This window comes from Catharus ustulatus, chromosome 13 (assembly GCF_009819885.2).
Source record: "Catharus ustulatus isolate bCatUst1 chromosome 13, bCatUst1.pri.v2, whole genome shotgun sequence".
NCBI classification, from domain to species: Eukaryota; Metazoa; Chordata; class Aves; order Passeriformes; family Turdidae; genus Catharus; species Catharus ustulatus.
The window spans coordinates 10,073,311-10,095,774 of NC_046233.1; the positions used below are offsets into that span (position 1 = coordinate 10,073,311).

At 44.1% G+C, this 22,464-nt stretch overlaps 1 protein-coding gene across 2 annotated transcripts; it reads right to left on the bottom strand.

Moving 5' to 3' along the window:
* Nucleotides 1-215: 215 nt before the first annotated feature.
* CCDC174 (coiled-coil domain containing 174) lies at nucleotides 216-11,352 on the bottom strand. Of its 2 annotated transcripts, XM_033071953.1 has the most exons (12): nucleotides 11,248-11,352; nucleotides 9,709-9,813; nucleotides 8,695-8,795; nucleotides 7,756-7,814; nucleotides 6,650-6,830; nucleotides 5,085-5,180; nucleotides 4,240-4,376; nucleotides 3,762-3,856; nucleotides 3,379-3,526; nucleotides 2,461-2,595; nucleotides 766-1,404; nucleotides 216-723 (listed from the first exon to the last, which is right to left on the bottom strand). In XM_033071953.1, exons 1-12 carry the CDS (start codon nucleotides 11,287-11,289, stop codon nucleotides 368-370), a joined length of 2,094 nt encoding a protein of 697 aa, XP_032927844.1. In that variant the 5' UTR covers nucleotides 11,290-11,352; the 3' UTR covers nucleotides 216-367. The 2 variants fall into 2 exon arrangements, with proteins under 2 accessions (XP_032927844.1, XP_032927843.1); XM_033071952.1 differs by having other exon boundaries at nucleotides 216-1,404.
* Between the last annotated feature and the right edge of the window lie 11,112 nt (nucleotides 11,353-22,464).

A 22,464-nucleotide genomic window follows, 5' to 3' on the forward strand; every position in this document is an offset into this window, starting at 1 on the left:
AGGACCTACCACTTCATACTGTTTGTGTGGATGCCACTGAACTTGTAGTACCTGCAAACCGGAAGCCAGGTGGAAGCAACCAACTAAAGGAGTTTATCTTGTAAAAGCAAGTAATTAATGTACCCTTAAGTTCAGGTGTAAGTGTCAAAGAGTTAAATTTTAGTAAAGAGGTAAAAATAAAAAAAAATAAAAAAAAAAAAGGCAAAATATAGCTGTAATGTAAAACAGCTTACGTGTCCAGATTTATTCTGATGTACTTACAGAAATTTATTTTTCCCATATGTGGGAAAATAATATTCTGCCTTGCACATAATTAATTATATTTCAGTTCTTTAGATAATGGTTCTTGCTTATCTTTTTGCTCAGCTCAAGTCACTTGTCTATAATAAGAGAGCATATCATCTAAACTTTGATAAAGTGGTTCCTGATTTGGAGTGTCACTGCTGTCAGTCTGCACCGGAGGTGCCACATCCTGGGTGCTGCTGCCACAGATGTCTGTTCCTGGTGGCATCTCTTGGCTGCTGCAGCCACAGGTGTGTGTTCCTGGTGGAACATCTTGGCTGCTGCATCCACAAGTGTGTATTCCTGGTGGCACATCTTGGCTGCTGAGGTCACAGACCTGTGTTCCTGGTGGCACATCCTGGGCACTGCAGCCGCAGGTCTGCATTCCTGGTGGAACACCCTGGGTGCTGCATGCACAGGTCTGCATTCCTGGTGGAACACCCTGGGTGCTGCATGCACAGGTCTGCATTCCTGGTGGAACACCCTGGGTGCTGCATGCACAGGTCTGCATTCCTGGTGGCACATCCTGGGTGCCATAGCCATAAGCCTGCATTGCAAAGGGCATCTCAGGAGTGCCATAGCCATACCCGTGCATTGGTGGCACCATTCCTGGTGCTCCATAGCCGTAAGCCTGCACTGGGAAGGGCACCTCAGGGGTGCCATAGCCATAGGCTGGCATGGGTGGTGGCACACCCTGGGCTCTGTAGCCATAACCCCGCAGTGGTGGTGGCACACCTCGGCCACTGTAGCCATAAGCCTGTGCTGGTGGTAGCATGTCCTCGTCCTCGCTGCTGTCATCCTCTGCTGATGACACGCCCTGAGTGTCACGGCCGCTGGGCTCTGCTGACCCTGGCTTATCTGGAATGTTGTTGTTGGATGCCTGTGCTGATGGTGGCACATCTCCAGCGCTGCTGCTGCTGCCCTGCACTGATGGCCTCTGTTGATTTTGTGCTCTCTCCGTTTCCAGGTTTTCAGAGGAGGTTTCAGAACTGTTCAAATTCCGACTTCGGTAATAATCATCTTTCTTTTGTCCCAAAAAGTAATCAGAAGGTGGTGCAAATTCTGGGTCTCGCTCATCTCTAAGTTCTTCCTGTTTCTTTTCCCATTGTCCAAACATCAGTTCTGTTGGAAACAGGAAAATGGTAGTTTTAGCATAGATTTCAAGGTCTGAAGGTCAGTCAGACAGGAGGGAAAAAAAATTGGCAAAGATGCAACTGTGTAAAGCTACCTGAAGTTCCTTTTCCACTTCATACTACATGGAAATACAAGAACCTAGTGCAGATTCCTTCAGTGAACCACAGTTAGTTCACTATGCATTTTAGAGTAAGCTGTCCTCTGCTTTCTGAGTGTAGTATTTGCTGCAGTGCTGTCTGAGTGTTAGTGAGGTATCAGGCTTCCTCAGAGGAAGAAAAAAAATAAGTGTCAGGCAGGATAAAGATTTATGAGATAGGATCTGAAAGTTTGGGGTTTTAATGGAACCATGAAGTTTCCCCTCATGTGATGTTCATTAATGGAACATAAAGACTGAAAAGTAAGAAAAATCTGGAAATACCAGTCTTGCACAGAAGAGGAATAGTGCTGTTATAGTACTAAAGAAAGAGAGCATATATGGGCTTTGCCTATTCCTTATTTGCTTTTACTTAGAAGTCAGGCATCAGATTAGAAGAATGTGCATGAGCTTAGATAAATAGTGCAAAATGAGTTAATAGGTTTGGGAAGAACCTACAAGACACCCATCACTTTGTGACAAGGATGACGCTTCAAAATAGGGCACAGGCACTAAGTGGTCTCTGCTTGCATCATGTTTTAGTATCATGCTGTAGCTGTTTGTGTGATAGATCCTGCTATCAGGTAGCACAGACCACAGGAATATATTAAAAAAAAAAAAAATCACACTGTACATCTTATGAACTACAGCATTTGTCATTCTGTCAACCTGTCCAGATCATCTGGAGATGCAGTAACTCATATTGAAAAAAAATTTTGGGGACATTATAGCAGCTGGTTGCACAAAGGTGTCCTTGTCAGTCACTGCCCTGGACACTGGAGTCACCAGTACCAAAGCAGAAAGGATTTCAGTGCTTCTCAGTCCTACCCTACTTTGGTCACAAAACAGAAATGGAAGTGACAGTGTACATGCTCTTTCCCAACAATGATCCTGAATCTGCATTTCCTTACCTTTGCCTTTATCCCACTCTCGGACATAAGGCACTCCAGGCTTTGTATCTCTCCTCTCCTGGATGATAACCTCTACCTTCCTACTTGCTGCAGTAACTTTTGGAGGTTCTGGTTCTTCAGCAGCACCTTTCACCTCTGTGTTACAGGAAGAGATAGCAGAGACTGTCAGTTACAGAACAAAATCTGTATGACCCTCACAGGTAAAAATAAAAACATTTCTTTCCATGTATCTCCAATAAGAACAGCATCTCTATTGCATTTACTGGAGAAAGCAATTTGCATTCTTATTCTTCTGAACAACCATAACAGTGAGCAGTGGCACAATGCTGTTCTTCATTTCCAGAACACTTCACAGTTAATCACTTGCATGGAATTCTGACACAGTGAAATATTAGCTACATTTTCCAGTGAGAGACAGACAGTACAAGTTGGCTATCAGTGTCGTAAGGGAGACAGCACAGAGACGGGATTAGAATTCAAATTCATAATCCTAAATCCTAGTCAGCTGTATCTCCAATTCACACACTGCTCTGAAACTGTCACAGTGTACATTGTATGACATCAAAATTGACTTGTTACTACTTATTCTACCTCATCTTCATAGAAGAAAAAGCCAGTACAATGTCAGCAGCTCTAACCTCAACCTGCATAATTAACCCACGTAATTCCTGCTGTCAGGTGTGAATCAAAGAAAGGATACAATCTGCATACCATATTTCTACCTGCATTATTAAGCTATTTCTGGCATGATTTTACATCAACTCTCATTATCCTAACAGGTATGTTAATTGTATGTATAGAACACACAATACCAATATATTGAATGTCTGAACAAATATAAATTAGAATCTGTCTGTCTGTAGATCAAGAACAACGTGAAATAGCAAATATTTAACTTAAAAAGGCAACAGATCATACCTCCATTCTCCAGTTTTTCTGCCTCTTCGTCTAATCCAGCTTCCCTTAACTTCTGAATCTTCCGTGCTCGAAGTTTGGACAGCCTTGCATCTAGAGCTGCCTTCCTCTTCTCCTTCAGCTGTTCACGTTTATTTCTTTGATCAAGTGTCTTAAAAGCAAAGAAAAACATGAATTAATCTTCCTTTGTTATTATAAACAAGTACATATCTTCCTTCACAAAACAACTAAAAGTAATCCTAATCAAGTACCAGGTTTCAACAGGAAAAAAGAAGCCAACTTTCTTGGCTTCTTTGGAGTCAGTTGCAGGCATCACCTAATATAGCACTTACAGAATAAATCAAAGACAGTAACCACTGAAACCACTCTGCTCCTTACTCTCATACCTGCTCCCTCAGCATGTCCAGGGTTGCCCGTTGTTTATGCCTGAGTTCTTGGTCCCGAGAAAAGGCAAAATAACCAACACCGAGCTGCCTGGCCTCTGAAAAGGACAAAGACAACAGGTTTAATTTAGATTCAGTTTCTAATTGACAATAACAACAGCCTTCAGGCACCCTGCTTTCAGGCATGGAATTATTCCCAACACTGCATTAGTTTTAGATGGCTAAAAAAGGCTTGCTTTAGATGATACATAAGTGAAGCTTCCTGAAGGAGAACACAGGAGGAGGTAGAGAAACATGTGAGAAAAATACAATTTGAAGAAAAATCTAGATTTATGTACTGCTAACTTTCAACAGTTATTATGTGCCTTAGCACACACCTACACTTTGCCATACAGGCACAGGACGTCACTTTTCCCTGCTCCCTCTACAACTGATCTCTTTGGTGATACAAAGGTAAGAGATATAAAGGATGGCACAGTACCATTTTCTCGAATGTCCTCATAATGTATGGGCCCCATGGGTTTTCTGAGGGCTTCTTCTTCTTCCTTTTCCCACTGCTGCCTCTGAAGTTCTCTTCTCATGTCTTCAGATAACAGAGTATTCCCATCAAGTTCTTGTCTAATTTAAAATAAAAAAGGATTACAGGGCAAAATTTACCAGTTTGTCAGTACCAAAGAGTGCAAGTATGATTGGGTTTCCACAAAACACAGTCACTGTAGACACTACTTAGTGATAAAATGTTGATGACTATGGTATGTGACCAAGATAGAAATACAAAGCTGCCTCTAAAACAAGGTACTGGTAGAACATGTTATTAAAAGACAAATAAAATAACAAAAAAAAGAGTAACAGAAAGCTAAGCATTTACCCAAGAGATCCAGGCAAAATATTAACATTCAAATATTAACACCTAAATATTAATAAGGAAGAAATTTTAACAGAAGAGCTGTTAAATAGCTGTTTAACAGAAGAACAAAACCAAACAAATGGAGGTCTACAAAATTCTCTTTGAACATCATGAAGAATTTGGAATTGCTAAAAGACTATCATCAGTTTCCATGTTAAACCAGGAACCACTTTCCTGGCATTTTATGGAAGGTATAATGAACTGCAAGGACCTCCGTTTTTAAAGATGCAGCATATATCTGAGATTGCTACATCAATTTATGAAAATCTTTCTCTGCAATTTATGCCAATCTAGAGAAAGCAGTAACATCAAATCTGGATTGAGAATGGGGTGGCAAATCACAGCCTCTCTTCCTTCTCATGAAAAAAAAAATTGTTAAATACTGAGAGGAAAATGCAGCTCCCTTAGAGAAACCACACCTTTTCCCTTGAAGTTCCTGATCCATTTTGAGTAGACTTGGTAAATCCTTCTTCATACAGCGTCTAGATCGGCCCAAGAAATCAACATAATCAACCCTGGAATCAAACAAAAAGAAACACGATGCAAAACTTCCATTTGCAGATTGACAGAAGTCTTACCCAGAAGACAGAAGCAGGGACCCTTTCCTTCCAAAGAGTATTTGCACCTCTCAGTCTATCTGTGTGTGACAGTTGCTCAATTTTTTCACTTAACACACTCCCAGATTAAGAGGACAGTTCTGAATGGGGCATATGACAGTTCTACCAGACATTTATTCAATTTCCCTTTGAGACCTCTGTTTGTCTGGGCAATAAAATGGTGTAAAAAATGTTCAGAAGTAACAATATCACGTAGTTTTCACAACAGAATAGAACTCAGCCTTTGCTTCCCATGGTGAAGATAATGATGCAGCATTGACTTCTTGTGGATATGAAATCGCTACAATACGTTTCAATTATCGGTCTAAAGGCCATTCAGAACACACTGATAGTGTGCATTCAACTGGCATAACAAAGGCTGACTAAAACACAAGCAAAATGTTCCTCTGAAGCTATTATGCTTCTTATTCAACTCTTTATAGTACTGAACACCTGATTTATAGTTGTTGAAAAAGCTGTTAAGAGCTACACTTATTGTCCTGTAATGTAGAAAGTTCTTTAGCATCAAGCTGCCTTAATTATCCCATTCTAAAGAATATTACATCTGAAAAAATATGACTGGCAATCTAGCTCCCAACTCCCAAACTTTTAAAGATCTGTGCTTTTAGTAAATCTTTTACATAGTTTCTAAGGATCACTACAGTTTAGTATTTGAAGAATGGGGGTGCTGTTTTGGATTGGTTACTGCTGGTTTAAACTGATTACCAGAAACAAAAGCTCTTATTCCAAAAGCATTTTAAACAAATGGACAAGTAAAGTGTTATTTAGGACTGGTTTCATAATTATTCCTAAAGTTTCAGATGAAAAACTAGTGGTTACTTGGAATGACACAAAAAACTGTCACGAGTCTGTTTGCTGTGTTGAAAATCGTGTTCTTATTCCAACCAGAGTTTCTCTCCTTTAAGAGAAGGCTGTACAGTGAAATGACTGCTCATTTTTAAGTCACTCACAATTAAAGAAGGGAAGATGAATACCATAAAACCCTCAAGTTTTGCTAAAATACATTTCAATTCAGCACACCAAAGCATAAAATGGTACCAATACTGTGATGACTACTCAAATAAACTATGTAAGAAAACAAGAGGAGATCATGTTGTCCCCCCTGTAGTACATTGCCCTCATGGCAATTTCTCAAGACCCTGGATATAGATTCTATTGCAGTGTTACCTATGTGGAAATGAATGTGACATAGAGGACTGTCTTTACAGGAGAAATGAAAGACTCTTAACACCTCCTTGTCAATGTGCAGTATTAAACAAAAGAGAAAAACAAAGGTGCCACTTCACACATTTTGGAAAAGTATTTTCTCATGCAGTTCCCAAGAATAAGAGTGGCCAGAACAGATGAACCCAATCAGTAGCACCAACCATTCCTCATCTGGGTCCTCTGGTGGTGGAATGTCTGCTTCAGGTTGAATTTCCTCCTCATCTGTGTCTCTTTCTGAAGTCTTCCCAGCAGCTTCGCTCTGATGCAGCTCCTGTACTTCGTGCTGTTTGTCTATGATCTTCTGAGTGAAATCCACCAGGTACAAATCCTCAGTTTCTTCATCTAAGGCAGAAAATCGATTCTTAGAGAGCAGCCATGAAAAGAACAGAACTGAGCACAAAATCAATACCAAATAGCTACAATCAGCTTTTCAGCTGCCAATGATGCCCTTGACCACACTATTGGGGAACACTTAAATCTCATTCAGTGCCAAACAAACCCAGAGCTATCAACTGGCTCCACAGTGATAACATCTATTTCTGAATCGAAGTTTCAGGGCATTGTGTGCAGTACAGAAAAGGCTCCATCCTTTGCAGCAAAACATTCTCTGCTTGTTAACTATTTCATAAGCAAAGGATTCATAATGTAACAGCTCAAATATTTTTTTTGATCCTTAACATTTAGTATGTTGCCAGGAGCCGAGATTCATGAGGGTACTTTTTAGAAAACTAGAGGAAAGTGGTGGGGTCATATGGATGAAGATGGACACTGGTAAAGAAAACAGGTTAACTGCAAGGAGATTTGTATTCTATTTTAATAATTACTTTTTGAAAGGGACTGAAGTGTGAGAGAAGAAAGGAACAGATTAGCATTCTCTAACCCTATTAGCTGCATGACTGGCATTCACATATGGACCAACCAGACTTGTCTCCTGATCCTCTTCTCCTCATAAAGGCCCAACAATTAGAATGCAGGAAAGCATCAGCAATGCAATCCAAAGACCGCACAATGAAGAGCAATTTTTTTGTTGTTTTTTCTGAGATACTGTATTGAAAAACCAGAACACAGTCCAACCACTTAATGAATGAGTGAAACAAGCCCCTAATGCTTTACTTGGTCAGGCTGTCTTTCAAAAGCAGTTTTATTTTCTTCATTAAATGTATGTACTCTCCTTTTCAAAGCTGAATAAACCATGTCAATCACTTTGTATAATAATTCTGAAAATTTACACATATATAAATACTCATTTTGGAATAGTGTTGTTCACCTGGGAAGTCTCCTTTTGTCATTTTCTCATACAGTTTTGCTTTCTCTTCAAGCTTCTTTCTGAAAAAAAAAAACCAAAACAAAACACAACATTAACCTTGCAATCCTGCCAATTCCAAGCACAGTTTAAAGTGACCTATCTAGCCTTAGATAACTGGAACAGGAAAATCCTGGGAGTGCTTGAGGTGTTTATTAGAAGCTGACTTATGCCTGGCTTTTGTTTTGAAACTTCACTAGTATTTTTGAAGATACAATCTTTTCCAGTTCCAGAATTATACTGAAAATAATTTTAGTGAAGTTTCAAATTTAATCTTAAATGTAACTTGTCAAGTAGGCAGAAACATGATGTTACAATAATTCCACCTTTATCTAAGTACTGTGGTTTGTCAGATAAATGCTGGAAGCTAAACCATTATTTGCAAATACTGAAAGACAGTTTTACAGGAAAAAAAAGATAACACAAAGTTACACTTAATCTTAGAAACTGAAGAGAAAACCTTGGCTAATTTCTGGAACTTCAAAGAGCAAGCAGCTGCTTAAAGAAGCACAACAAATGGCATTCTCAACATATATATTTTTGTACAACCAACCCATTTAGAAAATGAGGTAGTTCTTGAAAAAAGTGAGCCATTTTCTGTCAAGCCCAAGAAACACTGCTATAAAATTTTAACATGTAGCTGCACTGGCTGGTAATTCTAAAGATTACTTTAAAAAAATCAGTAACCTGACATATTTAGACAGCTGTGATAATGTGAGGACATGAGAGCATGAGACTGCTGGGATGCAGTTTGTACACTACTGGTAGAAAGTATGGATGGTGCTGGAAATACTGGTTGGCCTAATGAGAACTGCTAGTCCAAAAAACTTCTTTCTGTGCTTTTCTAAATGCCAAAAAACAAATTTTGCAAAGCATTCCTTTCTTACAGAGCCTAAGAGCTACCTTGATTTATCCAATATATCCTGCTCTTCTGCCTTCTCCTCAACATCTTTTGCAGCTCGATTTACAACTCCCGTGTTCTGTCTGGTCCAGATACTTGGTTTCTGCAGAGGACAATTTTGTAACAACAAACAAATAGATGAAAATAATGAAATGTTGACAATAAAAAAATATTTCAACTGTATGATGCAAATGATGCACATCAATCATGGAAGACTTGGTAAATGACATTTTACACGTGTTTGATTTGAGACTATTCCTGTCTCAAGGATACAGCAGCTATGTCCTGAATTAACACAGGCTGCAGGATGCTATCATAGTTAAGGGCAGGCTGAGAAGATAAAAAACCCAAAGGCACTCAGAAATCAGACAAAATCTGTTCTGGCAAAGATGGTTAAAAAAACCCAATCATGCAATCTTTCTGATTAAATCCCTACTAAAAAAAGCTACAAATTGTTTCTATTCTCTATTGCCTCCATTTTAGATAAAAAATACAATCAGTTGGCCTGTTTGCAGTGTAACACTGTAAATCCTGCATGTGCTTCAAATGTGGCAGGAACAGCACATTCTGCTTCTAGACAGCTACAGAATGAACAAAGCCCAAAGTGCAGTATAGAGCAAAACAAGAGAGATAATTGTGTATTCATTATTGTACACCACAAACAGATAGCAGAGCATTTATCAAGGAAGTTCAGTGACTCTGGAAGAATCTCTCATCCTCCATCCTGCAGCATCATACAAAATCCTCTAATAAAAAAAGAAACATCTTTTCTTATAATTAAAGGGTGTGGATCCTTGGGGAATGAAGATTAAGAGGGGATTTAGATGGGCATAAGCTTTCTGCTGTGCACAGGAATCTCATCTAGAAATGAACTTTAAAGAACATTCTCATCCATGTACATTTTATATTTGACTAGAAACACAGCTCTAAGTATTTACTATTATTTAGATCTAATATGAACTTCCTTACTTTCAGGAGAAAGAATGACAAAAACAACAGTGAAAGATTATTTTTACCTTATTAGATGTTCTGGGTTTTGCAAAGCCACCAGCATCTTTCAACAGCTTTTCTTTCTTGAATTCCTCTTGCTTTCGGAAGAGTTCAGCTTTGAGATCTACCAGCTACATCACCAGCAAAACAGCACATAAATAACAGATCACATGCACAGACATCAGTTACTGCAATAAATAACTGTATCTCTAGGAAACAATCTGTTATTTACCATTATGGAGTATTTGATTGCATTTTAATGTGGAAATTTGAAGCACTGATCTGATCACCAAGATCACCTTTTACAGCAAACAAAATAAAAAAACACAGAATGCAAATTATGATTAAGGATTAAAACAATACCCAAAGATATTCCCCAAAGATATCCTTGATCCTTTGCTATATAATGAGGATAAGAGAGGTATAACTCTGTCTAGATTTTACCAGCCTCCTAATGGCAAATAGAGGAATAATGAAAAACACTACTGCATATGAAAAGAGAACTTTAAACCATTAGATAATTAATAAAACCCTGTCTCAGAAAATAATTGATAGAAGTTTGCTATCATAAAAATATATGTTTCCTGCTGCTTTATGTACTGTTCAATGGTTTTAGATTTTCTTTCTTCTAATTTTAAAATAAATATATGAGTAGCATTGCTATCTGTGACCAGGTCCATCTCAGCTTTTATTAAGAAACATCATCGGCAGGGGTGTTATCTTGGAATTACAAAACTAGTCTGGAAGAGAATACTGTACTACTTATCCTGCAAGTCCTACAGACGACAGACTTCAGAGATGTACATTAAATCAGGAAAGTGGAAGACCTTGGTATTAACACTTGTCCCAAGCACGAAGGCATTTGCTTTTCAAGTCCCTGGGACAACAAAGTGCAGTGACAACAAAGTGAGAAAAATCATGCCTTCTGCTTAGAGGTGATCACCCAAAAATTCAATATAAAATACTTCACAGTTAACTATTAACAGACACTAACTGTTTACATAACTCTTCATCTGAAGTGTTTGGCAGCATCTCTCGTGAGGGTCCTGGAGAGCAGCGAGGGGCAGCACCTCACCATCCCTAAGGGTGCGAAGTTAATCTGCCACAGCACAGACCTCCTGCTCCTTTGGAAAAACTTTGTTCCCTGTTATGGTCTAGTTTTATCATTACAACAGGAATGCGAGCAAATCCAGGCCCGGCAGACTCGGGTTTGGAGCGCAGGGCGTGTTTTTGGTGAGGAAGGTGAGGACAAAATCCAAGCCCCGAGACTGACACAGCCCTAATACGCGACTCACGGCGTTACCACAGCCCTTTAATCCAGCATTTGCTGCAATGACTGCACATCGCAGTGGGGTTAAGGAGGAGAAAGAACACCAGCACTTCCAGCTGTGCTGTTTTCCCTGGAAGCGGAGGCACCAGCGTATCGCCGGGTCGAGCCTCGCGGCCTGCGCCGGCCAGGCCCACCCCGCCCGCCGGAGCCCCGCGGCTGAGCACACCTGACAGCCCTACAAGCCTCCTGGGCAGGTGGAGGGGTTCGTTTTGCCTCTCCCCGCTCAGTCACTCACCGAGGACGCGGCCACGTCCAGCGGCTTCTTCCTCCGGTCCATGGCGGGACCGGCGCCGCCGCCGCCTCCTTCCCCGCCGGGCGGCCTGGCCGTAAAGCGCGGCGGAAGCGCGGCGCTATCGCGACAGCGCTGCTGAGGGCGGGCCCTGCCGCCATGTTGGGGAGGTCGGGGGAGGTCACAGGGGCTCGGCCTGCCGGGGTTTGGTGGGTGCTTCCCTCACTTTGCGTAATTCATGTGCTCAAACTGAGTGTGAAAATGAGCCTTTCTGGCAGGTGAAATCCTTCAGGCGTCCCACTGGAGGTGTCCTTGTGCAGCCGCTGCTGCTGTTGTGACAGAGCTGAGGGTGCCCTGGGCTGGGGGTGGCCACTGTGGCCAGGAATTGTCAGGATTGGAGGCTGGCCCACAGCTGGGGTGGGACTAGATGGAGAAGTACATTGTTCAAACTTGGCATCCGTGTGGGCTCCTTAACCTGGTGCCAGTGCCGAGTCACACGCTGAGTCCAGGCATTCCTATTTCTTATTCTCATTTGTGCGGAGTGGGGAGCTGGGTGGTGACCCCGTGCAAGGTTAATTCATGGTCATCCAAACTTCACGCTATTTATAGAAGTCAATAAACAAAGGCATCTAGACTCGTTGTATACAGATTATCAACTCCCCTATTTGCTAGTTTTGTCTCTTGCTTCTCCTGCTGATTAGTCTGCAGGCACAGTTCTTCCCTCGGTTTGAGTCTGGGGCCCATTTTGAGTCGGTGGTCAATGAGTTGTCACAATCTTCTACCAGAATCACTTTTCCCCAGGTACTGCTCAGTTCTGACTTCACTCCTGATGCCTCTCATCCAGACAGCCCATTCATTTGGGGATTGTCTTCTCTTTTTCTTAAAACACCAGATTGGCCAAACATATGATGCTCATGATGCAATTGCTTACTCATAACCATCTAGCTATGGCTGCTGATTAACCCCTTAAAAAAAAAAAAAAAAGAGCAAAGTTTCACTCACCAACCTATTAAAACCTTGAGAGCCTCAAAACTTGAGCGGTTTGGTATCAACAAGAGAAAAACATAAAAACAACTTCAACAAAAAAAACCCCGCAAAACAAACCGCACAAAACCCCCAAACACAACCAGGAAAAAACCCAACCAAACCAACCCAAAGTAAAACTCTCTTTCCTGCCTTAGTTGATAAGTGAGTGCCACAGAGATAAGACCTGAATATAACAGCCAAGAACAAACCCACCTACATGTGATGGATCCAACTCTGTAACCTCAGAGAGGAGCACGGGTGCTCTTGGGGAGTGAGATTCAGAGTTTTAATTTTACTGGGTAACTCTTCATCCCCATGAAGAAAAAGGACTGTCTGATAGGTTTTAATTGAAATACTGAAAATCCTAATTATCTGTGGTTGCAAGAAGAAGAAGCTGCCTCTCACTTGTCTTTAACAAAATGGAAAAAATATAAGGTGCTCTGATGTTGCTTGGCAGTGTGACAGCTGATGGAAGCACCAGATAGAGCTCTTCTGAGTTTTGAAATGTATTGCTTTTGTATTTGGCAAGCTGGGTCAGGGTGGTGTTTAGTAGTTTATGGACACAGAATTGCAAAGCTGATGGAGATAATCAGCTGGTAAGAAAGCTGCACCTGTATTCCAGGGAGTGTGAAGGTGCAACTGAGAAAGAGCAATTTCTGGCCCTAGTGAAGCTGTCTTGCTTTTGGCTATTTAAAAGGGGGATAGGTGAGAGACATCAGATACAGAGAAGTGCAGGTCATATTAGAGTCATAAAGTATTTTAATCCGCAATGGAAGAAGAGAAACACACATTACTGGAAAATAGGACAGATTAATGAAAACATCTGTGCTGTTCTAATTAAATCACACTTCAACAAATCGTTTATTGTTGTCTGTTCAAACCTCACCTAGTGACAGCACTGAGAAGGAAAAAGAGACCAAACCCGCACCAGGGTTGGCTTTTAAAATGTTCCTTTCTGTTTGAGTGTTGTAACCCTGTACCCAAGATGTATTAAGAATGGTATGTCCCTTAATTCCTGTGACCCTTGTAAATCTATGGACTGACCCCTCTGTTATCCCACTGGCAGGAGGCCAAGTTTCCCCTCCCCTTTCCTAACCCTAGAAAAGATCCCAAACTTTGGGAAACTTCCTCTTTGTCCCCTGGAAGCCATGAAGAATAAACCAAGAAAAACTCTGAAAGAAAGAGCCTCTTTGTATCTTTTATCCTGTTCATATTATCCATCCCAGGCTTGCCTTGCTACAGAACTACCAGAAAGCAGGAAAGCATCGGAATGAGGTAACAGTTGAGGGTGAGGTTCATCACCGATTTTGTAAGGAAAATGTATGCTACTGAGTTACACGCCAGCACGTGGAAAAGGAATTAATCCTAGAAATTCCAAGCTGGCTCGTGCTGCTGTGAGGATTGCAGAGCTGGCACTTGTGTTCTTGCAAGAAGAGTGGATTGTTCTGTAGGTTGCAGAGGTCTGGCTAGGCATGCCTGGATTGGGAATGAGTCAGCGCCACTGATGCTGTACAGAACCGAGGAGATAACCTACAGCTCACCTTCTCTCTGTAGCATCAGCAGGCAGGGAAACACGGAGCAGGACAGAGGGGAGCTCTGCTTCTGCCGGAGCCATGGGATTGCGCTGCTGCCGGGCTCCCCCGGGCTTGGCGTTCGGCACCGAGAGCACACGCACACAGATGGCTCTGGGAGCACCGTGTGTCGGTTCAGTGCTCTTGCATTTCCAGCCCGAGAAATGACAGGGTTTCACACATATGGTTCCCTCAGAAAGACTCCATGTCGGCTCTAACCTGTGAAGGGCTATTCTGTGCATTTTTAAATCCAGCCCAGGAATTCATAAAATACCAGTGAGGGAGGAATAAGAACACTTCAAATTGTGAAATCAAATCAGCTTAACATAAAGAAATGAAGTGGGGAAGGGGTCAAATCTGTTTCAGTGTACAGTAGAAGCTCAGTGTGGCTGTGCTGTGTTTATTTTTTATCAGAAATTTGTGAAAGCTGTATAAACTACCACATCTGATCTCAGACTGATGATAGCCCTGAATTCCTGGGGAATAATTGATTCAGCACTTCCAATTAGTATGCTGCTCATTTTAGCATGAAGTCTAATTGTGTTTGTTTCCACAAAGCTGCATCAACACAAAAAGCTTGCTTATTATTTTTGAGGAAGATTAGGAATCACAGTGGATTGTTCAAAGGGGACTTTTTAAAAAGCAGTGGTGCTTCACTGTATCATGAAATTGGTGAGAGATGCTGCACAAACTTGAAGTGAATCACTTGCAAAGCCTTGGTGTGGATTTCTCCTACACGCCCCTACCAAAACTTACAGGAGCTACAGACTAAATGATACTGATGTTTGGAGGTTTTGTTCTCCTGAGACTGATTCTCTTATCTCAGACACCAAGGTTTCATCCTACCCCAAGGCCTTGATAGTCTATCTTATTTTCTACATATTTGCTTTAAGATTAAATAAAACTGTGAGTAAATAACAGCTGGACATTTTGTGAGAGAAGCCCTAGTGCTAGGGCACTGCGTCTTCGTATACTGTCAGAGCCATTAAACATAAGATAACTTATCTGTGTTTTTCTGAGGAATGCAGAAATTCCTCCTGGTTTTCTTTTAATTTTTTTTCCTAGTCTCTTCATCTCAGAAATTATTGTATGAAAAAATTTGTGTTATGTCAACAATTTTCTTTTTTTTTTTTTTTTTTCTTTTTTTTTTTTTTTTTTAAAGTAGAGGAAGATAGTCTGCTTTTAATAGTTTGCATAATCTTGGTTAGCTGGAGTATTTGTGGAATTTGTGTGTCTTAGTGCAAGGCAAAAAATTACTGAGGAACAAGCAAGACTGCAAACTAATTCTTGCAGCATCAGAGATCGAGAAGTGTTTCTTTCCTTCCTAGAAAAGATTAAATCTCTTCCCAAAATCAAGTCCCAATGTATTTTTTTTTGCTTACTTCTCTACATTTTCCTAAGGGAACTTGAAGTATAGTCCAGACTTTTGTATTTTTGTAATTTCAGAAGTATGCAATTCCTGCAGCAAAAAAACCAAGCAAAGAAAGAAACCTAAAGCCCTTTAGTAGAAAGTCTAGATGGACACTGTGTGCTTTATGAGTAGGCGTGGCCGCAATGCATTATGGGTAGGCGTGGTCGCAATGCATCATGGGTAGGGGCAGCCGCAATGCATTATGGGTAGGCGGGGCCCGCAATGCATCATGGGTAAGGGGGCCACAGCAATGCATTATGGGTAGGCGGGGGCCGCAATGCATTATGGGTATGCGGGGCCGCAATGTATTATGGGTAGGGGCCGCCGCAATGCATTATGGGTAGGCGGGGCCGCAATGCATTATGGGTAGGGGCCGCCGCAATGCATTATGGGTAGGGGGCCGCCGCAATGCATTATGGGTAGGCGGGGCCGCAATGCATTATGGGTAGGGGCCGCCGCAATGCATTATGGGTAGGCGGGGCCGCAATGCATTATGGGTAGGCGGGGCTGCAATGCATTATGGGTAGGGGGCCGCCGCAATGCATTATGGGTAGGCGGGGCCGCAATGCATTATGGGTAGGGGGGCCGCCACAATGCATTATGGGTAGGGGGGCCGCCACAATGCATTATGGGATTGGAATCATGGTTTTGGTGGGGGGGAGCTGAATTTTCTGGGGAGCTCTAGGGGCGTTCGCACCCAAATTCTCTGCAGTTTAATGCAGGAGGGACGTTTCTAAGGGACTATCGCACGCCAGTAATTATCGCTAATGAGCCCACGTTAATCAGCGGCGCTGCCCCGCCTCCCAGTCCTCCCCCCACGGTGCCGAGGTCGCAGGCTCCGCCTTTTCTTCTTCTTCCCCCCCTCCCACCATGCGCTCCTCTTCCTTGTCCTTTCCCAGTGAGACCCTCCTAGGGCAGCCCCAAAACTGCCGCGTTTTACCCCAAAACTGCCCGCCCGGCCAAGGGGGACCCGTGTGGGTAGGGGTCCCGTTTTTGGAAGGTCCCGTTTTTGGGGAGAAGTCCCCATTTTTGGGGAGGGGTCCTGGCCTTGTCCGAGCACCTCGGGCACTTCACGCACGCCCTGGTGCAGGCGCTGCCCCCCCTGGGGGAGGAATCGGGAGGGGGCTTGGGGGGTGGGATCAGCGGGGGGACGGCACTGCTGACCTTGGCGGGACCTCCCTGCGGCGAGGAGGTACCGGGCGAAATGGGGAGGGGGCTTGGGGGGCGTTCGGGCGTTGGTATTATGGTTGGGGGGATCACCAGGGGGGTTTGGGGGGATGGGACCACCGGGGAAACACCAGGTGGGGTTGGAATATTGGGGGGGGGTGTCCTGGAGCAGCTTTTGAACCCCGAGGATGGGGAGAGGTGTTGGAATTTGGGGGGCGTTATTTTGGGGGTCCCGAGTGCTGGGGGGTGCGTTCTGACATCCCCTGAGCTCCGCCCCCTCTTCCCCACCCCCCCACCCCCCCCTTTTTGGATCCCACATTTCAGGGGTGGTTGGGGTGCATGGGGGGGCTCTGGGGGATCTCTGTGGATTCTGTGGGGGGGTCGTGTCCGCTGTCCCCCACCCCGTGACCCCCTCATGACCCCCCCTATCCCCCTCCCCAGCTCGGGGGGCTCTGAGGCGTCTCTGTGGATCCGGGGGGGGCTCTGTGGGTTTGGTGGGGCTCTAACCCGGTGTTCTTCCTCTGTGACCTCCCCATCCCCCCCCAGCTTGGGGGGCTCTAGAGGATTTCTGTGTGTTCAGGGGTCTCTGTGGGTTGTGGGGGGTCATGCCTGCTGTCCCCCTCCGTGACCCCCCCCCACGTCCCCCCCCGGCCCCCCGTCACCCCCTGCCCCCCCTGAGCTCGGGGGGCTCCGGGAGGTGCTGGAGCAGCTCCAGCTCCGGGCGCTGTCGGTGACGGACGAGAAGGCGGCGCTGGACCAGGGGACGTTCTGTTCACCGGTGAGTCTGGGACCCCTGGGAACCCCCCCTGACCCTCCAGGGGGTCCCAACCGCCCCCTGCCCTCCCCAGGCCGGGAATTTTTTGTGGGAATTTTGCCCTGGATCAACCCGCGAGGGGCTGAGGCCGTGGGGCTGAGGCCGTGGGGCTGAGGCCGTGGGGCTGAGGCCGTGGGGCTGAGGCCGTGGGGCTGAGGCCGTGGCTGACGCCTTCAGGGTGAGACCCCCGGGGAGGTTTAGGGTGAGATCCCCTGGGGGGGTTGGGGGGGCTCTGGGTGGGGTTTGGAGGGAATTTCAGAGGGAATTTGGGGGTTCAGACCTGCAGAGGGTTAGGGGGGATCTTGGGGGAAATTCAGGGGGTTTTGGAGAATTTTGGGGGGAATTTGGGGGCAATTGGGGGGGGCTTTGGGGGCGGTTTGGGGGGGCTCTGGGTGGTTCAGACCACCAAGAAATTTTGGGGTTCAAAGCTCTGGGGGGTTTGGGGGAAATTGGGGGACTTTGTGGGGAAATCTTAGGGAATTTGGAGGGTTTTAGGGGGCTTTGAGGGAGCTCTGGGTGGTTCAGACCCCCAAGAAATTTTGGGGTTCAGAGCCCTGGGGGGTCTGGGGGAATTTGGGGGAAAAATTTGGGGCACTTTGGGAGGAATTTGGGGGCACTTTGGGAGGGCTTTGGGGTGGGGGGAAATCCCAATTTGGGGAGGGGACTCCTGGAATTTGGGGAGGGGTCAGCCGGGAGCTGCACGTAGCGAACCACGGAGCCGCGGATGAAGCGGTTCTTGACCGACAGCTGGGCAGGGGGGCCCCAAAAAACTCAATGAGACCCCTGAAGGGGCCCCAAAAAACCCAGTGAGACCCCAAAAATCTGGGTGAGACCCCCCCCCCAAAAATCTGCTGAGACCCCTAAAAATCCGCTGGGATACCCAAAAACACACTGAGACCCCCGAATTCCCCTCAAAATCCCACTGAGACCTCCCAAGGAGCCCCCAAAATTCGGTGAGGCCCTCCAAAAACCCCCCTGAGACCCCCAAAATCCCACTGAGACCCCCAAAGGGCCCCCAAAAACTCAGAGACCCCCGAGCAGGCCCCGAAATTCGGTGAGAGCCCAAAAACCTCTGAGACCCCAGAAAGGCCCCAAAAACTCACTGAGACCTCAAGCGGCCCCCAAAAACCTGGTGAGACCCCAAAAATCCAGGTGAGACCCCCCAAAAATCTGCTGAGACCCCTAAAACTCCACTGGGATACCCAAAAACACACTGAGACCCCCAAGCAGCCCCCAAAAACTCAATGAGACCCCCAAAACCCGCCAGGATCCCCAAAATCCTGGTGGGACCCCTGAACGACCCCCAAAAAACCCAGTGAGACCCCTAAAAAACCAGGTGGGACCCACAAAAACACACTGAGACCCCCAAATTCCCCCCCAAAACCCCCTGAGACCCCTGAACAGCCCCCAAAAAGTCACTGAAACCCTCTGAGAACCCCCCCAAACCCCCCTGAGCCCCCCACCCCGCACCATGTGCGGGTACTTCTTGGGGTCCATGACGCTGATGTCCATCAGTTTGATGTTCAGGTACTGGGGAGAGAGCAAGGGGGGGGTCAGAGGGGTCTGAAAACCCCCATTGACCCCCCCCTGGGACCCCCTACTCACCTGATCCACCGAGTGCAGCGTCCCACGGATGCTGGGGAGAGACACGGGGACATTTGAGGAGGGGTCTCAGAGGGGCCCTCACAGAGACCCCGCCTGCCCAGCAATCACCACACAGAGATCCCGACCAACCCCTGGCACTCCCAAAATCCCCCCTGACAATTCCAGACCCAGAGACTCATTCCCATCCCCACTGTGGGTTGAACCCCTGCACTCATCTGTCAGAGATCAAGGTATTGGAATCCAGGTCAGGTGAGAAGAGCTGTTCCACTCTCTGGGAAACTCCTGCCATCACTGGGCTGTTGTCTCTTAGTCAGCTACAATAAAGAAAACCAGGCATCGGTGCATTCTCTCAGTAGCACACAAGCCAAACCCTGATAATTTCACTGCTCACCATCTCCCAAGAATGCCCGGAGCCTCAGGGCACATCAGCTGCACTCAGAGCTGGCACTGTCCTAGCAGGGTAGGCCTGGCTTAAGAAGAGACAAGGTGATGTGGCACGGCTGAAACTTGGCTGGATCTACACTTGTTCTCCCAAACTCCCGGATCATCGCCTTCCCCCCACCCCGACCCCCACCGAGGACAGTGACACAGAGCGAACCCCACCCGGCCACCTCCATTGTCCATGGCCCATTACCTTCTCCATGGCCCATTACCTTCTCCATGGCCCATTACGAGCTGGGTGCGGCCCAGGAGCTTTCTTTACCATGATAATGGGAAGAGATGCTACAGCGAGAAAGAGTAGGGGAACAAAGCCCCCAACCCCCAAAAGCAGGGCAGCACCAGAAAACAACGTGGGAAAGGCAAAATGAGCGTGTTTTCTGCCAGAAAATTAGTAATAATATTAATCAGAACTTCTGGAGAAATCTAGGAACATCACTTTCATGTGATAAATACAGGCCATGCCCGTCCTTCCAGCCCAGGTGAAAACAGGAAGGAAAACTACAGCAAAAGCAAAGTGTCTCTTATTTGGATGTATTTCCTAAAGGCTCTGTACTGTACCCTGCCCAGCTCAGGAACTGGAACTGCTCTCGCAGGACACAGTGTCTGAAGGAACGCTGCAGCTGTGACATTAAAGCCACCAAAACCAATGACTAAATAGAAACAGATTCTTACCTGGTTCGATGTCCCAATCTCTGGCTCGTGCTCACGGGGGTTCCCTGCTCCAGCACACAGCCCCCGAGACCTGGGCTAAGGCGTTGCCCTACCAAGCAGAAGACAAGGGGTTAACAAAGCTTTGGACACATTCTGGCCTCAGAATAGTTAGACAAAACATCCATCAATGTGGATCTTTAATAAGGACAGCTTGCACCTAGGCTTGCAATGGACTTTTGTATGTTATTACTGCAAAGTCTGTTATAGGCAGAGTAGTTATAAAAGCGTCCCCAGATTCATCAACTGAAAAATCAGATTTTCTGACAATTAAAATCAGCTTTAAGCAAAAGAATTGAGTTATATCCATAACTATAAACGAGCAAAGATGCAACGTCTTTTATCCTACAGGCACTTTACAGCTGAGAGTTTCTAACACAGTATGACAAACACCTTGTAGCTTCAAGAGAACTGAAACAAGCCTTTAGCAGCTGTGTGGTACAGCTTCTTAAAGCAGCCTGTAGAACATTAAAATATGGCCGTGGCAGTTACTGTTTTTTGCAGCCTTTTTAAAGACTGAAAGTTTTCAGATTCAGTGAGGCTGAATTTCAGCAGTTGCAGAAATAAGTCTGTGGAATATGAGCAGGAGCTTCTGTTCAAGGTTTGTTATAAAATCAATTATTCAGGTAACATAGGAACCTCTTCACAGCCCAGACACAAACGTGTATTCCCCATTATGGTAAAAATCAGTGTACTGTGCTGGCAGTGCTGTGTTCTGCAGCTGTGTTCTCACACACACTCGGAAACACCTCGGCACACACAGACACAGCCGGACACGGGCACGCTCAGAAACGCTCAGACACACTCATGCACGCTCGGACACTCAGACACACACGGACAGAATAAATATAAAAAGTGATATACGGCTCACCCTATATATAATAGGTGATATAAAACATGCCCCACTATGTAATAAGTGAAATATCACATGTCCCCCATGGAAAAAGTCATAATTCACATGCCCCTCATATAATTAATGAAATAATAAACATCATTAAAAGAATCTAAAGTACTAGAAAATAAAAAAACACTACCACGGAAAAAAAAAAAAGACCAAAAAACAAACCAAAACCCTACTTTAACATCCACCCTATAAGTATCCATGTTCCCTAAAATAAAACTAATAAGACACCAAAACAGCCAATTACCAATCAAACTACAAAAATAAAAATAGCACAAATAAACCTAACTTAACAACACAAAACTAAAATTACTCCCAACTCAATGAACTCGTTATGCCTCAAACCATCAAAACAAAAATACCACTGATAAATAAACACAAAATCAAAAGATAAATTTAACCATAAAGAGTATCTCCCCAAATTATCCATAACTATAAAACATGTATTACAGTCAAACAAACCAAATAAAACCCTTATGATATAATAATAAACCAACATAAACATACAATAACATCCCATATATAATGTTCCAATTATTATTAAAAAAAGCCTAATAAATTAGCTATGACATGACCTCAAACCCCCAAAACAACCGCTACATACTCACAATAATAAAAACTGTCACAAAATAATTAAAAACCCATCCTCTGCCTTATGCTACAGCCCATACCACCATTGTAAACCTTATAAACATATCCTTTAAAAACAACACCCCACCAAAAAAACCCCAACAGTAAAACACAATTCAAAGAAAACCTTCTCAGTCCCAAAACTAAGACCTTATCATACACCATGTATAAACAAAACAAAACTATACATTATGTTATGGAGAACCATCTTAAAAGCACTACATTAAAAAAACACTTTCAAATATTAAAAACTGCATCTAACAAAAGCCGTCTAAAAAATTCACAGCCAAAACTCCACCAGCAGAGCCAGTCCTACCCAAGATCCCTATCATACATATCAAAAGTCGATTTTAAAAACCTACTTCAATTCATCCTACCTCAAATACAAAGCCATCCGTAAAGTGACCTTCATTCAGACCCAAAATTGCACATAGTCAATAACACCAAAAAGTAAAACAACACACTATATACCACCAAAAAATAAAATACTGAATTAAAACCAAATATAAATACCACTATTTATTAAAGAGCACAGTCACCATCTATACTTTACTGGAACTAAAACGAAATGTATATATACAATTAAATTACTTTCGGCATATACCTGATTATATAAAATAATAAAGTCTACTAGAAGGATATTATAATATCCTCTATCATCCTCCAATAAACTCTCTCTCAACTATATAGGCTAACACACACACACAAAAAAAAAACCCTAAAAAAAAAAAATCTATTTTTTACTTCTCATTCATTAGCTGTTATAGATAATAACCGAATTAAATAAATTGCCTTTACTGCCCGCCCCTCCCGCTCTGGAAGTGGAGGACACAGGGGACCCGCAGCTGTCCAACCCTCTTCTCCAATCTCTATACAATAATGGATGAATTTTTCTTTAGACTTATTTCACTTATCGGGACTCCCCTCCCCGTGTTTTATCATTTAACCC

Coding starts and splice junctions, on each gene's coding strand:
- CCDC174 (XM_033071952.1), bottom strand. CDS start 11,289: ATGGACCGGAGGAAGAAGCCGCTGGACGTGGCCGCGTCCTCG. Junction 3,527..3,761: donor TGGACATGCTGAGGGAGCAG/GTATGAGAGTAA, acceptor TTTGCTTTTAAG/ACACTTGATCAAAGAAATAA. Junction 2,596..3,378: donor AGAAAAACTGGAGAATGGAG/GTATGATCTGTT, acceptor CCTGTAACACAG/AGGTGAAAGGTGCTGCTGAA.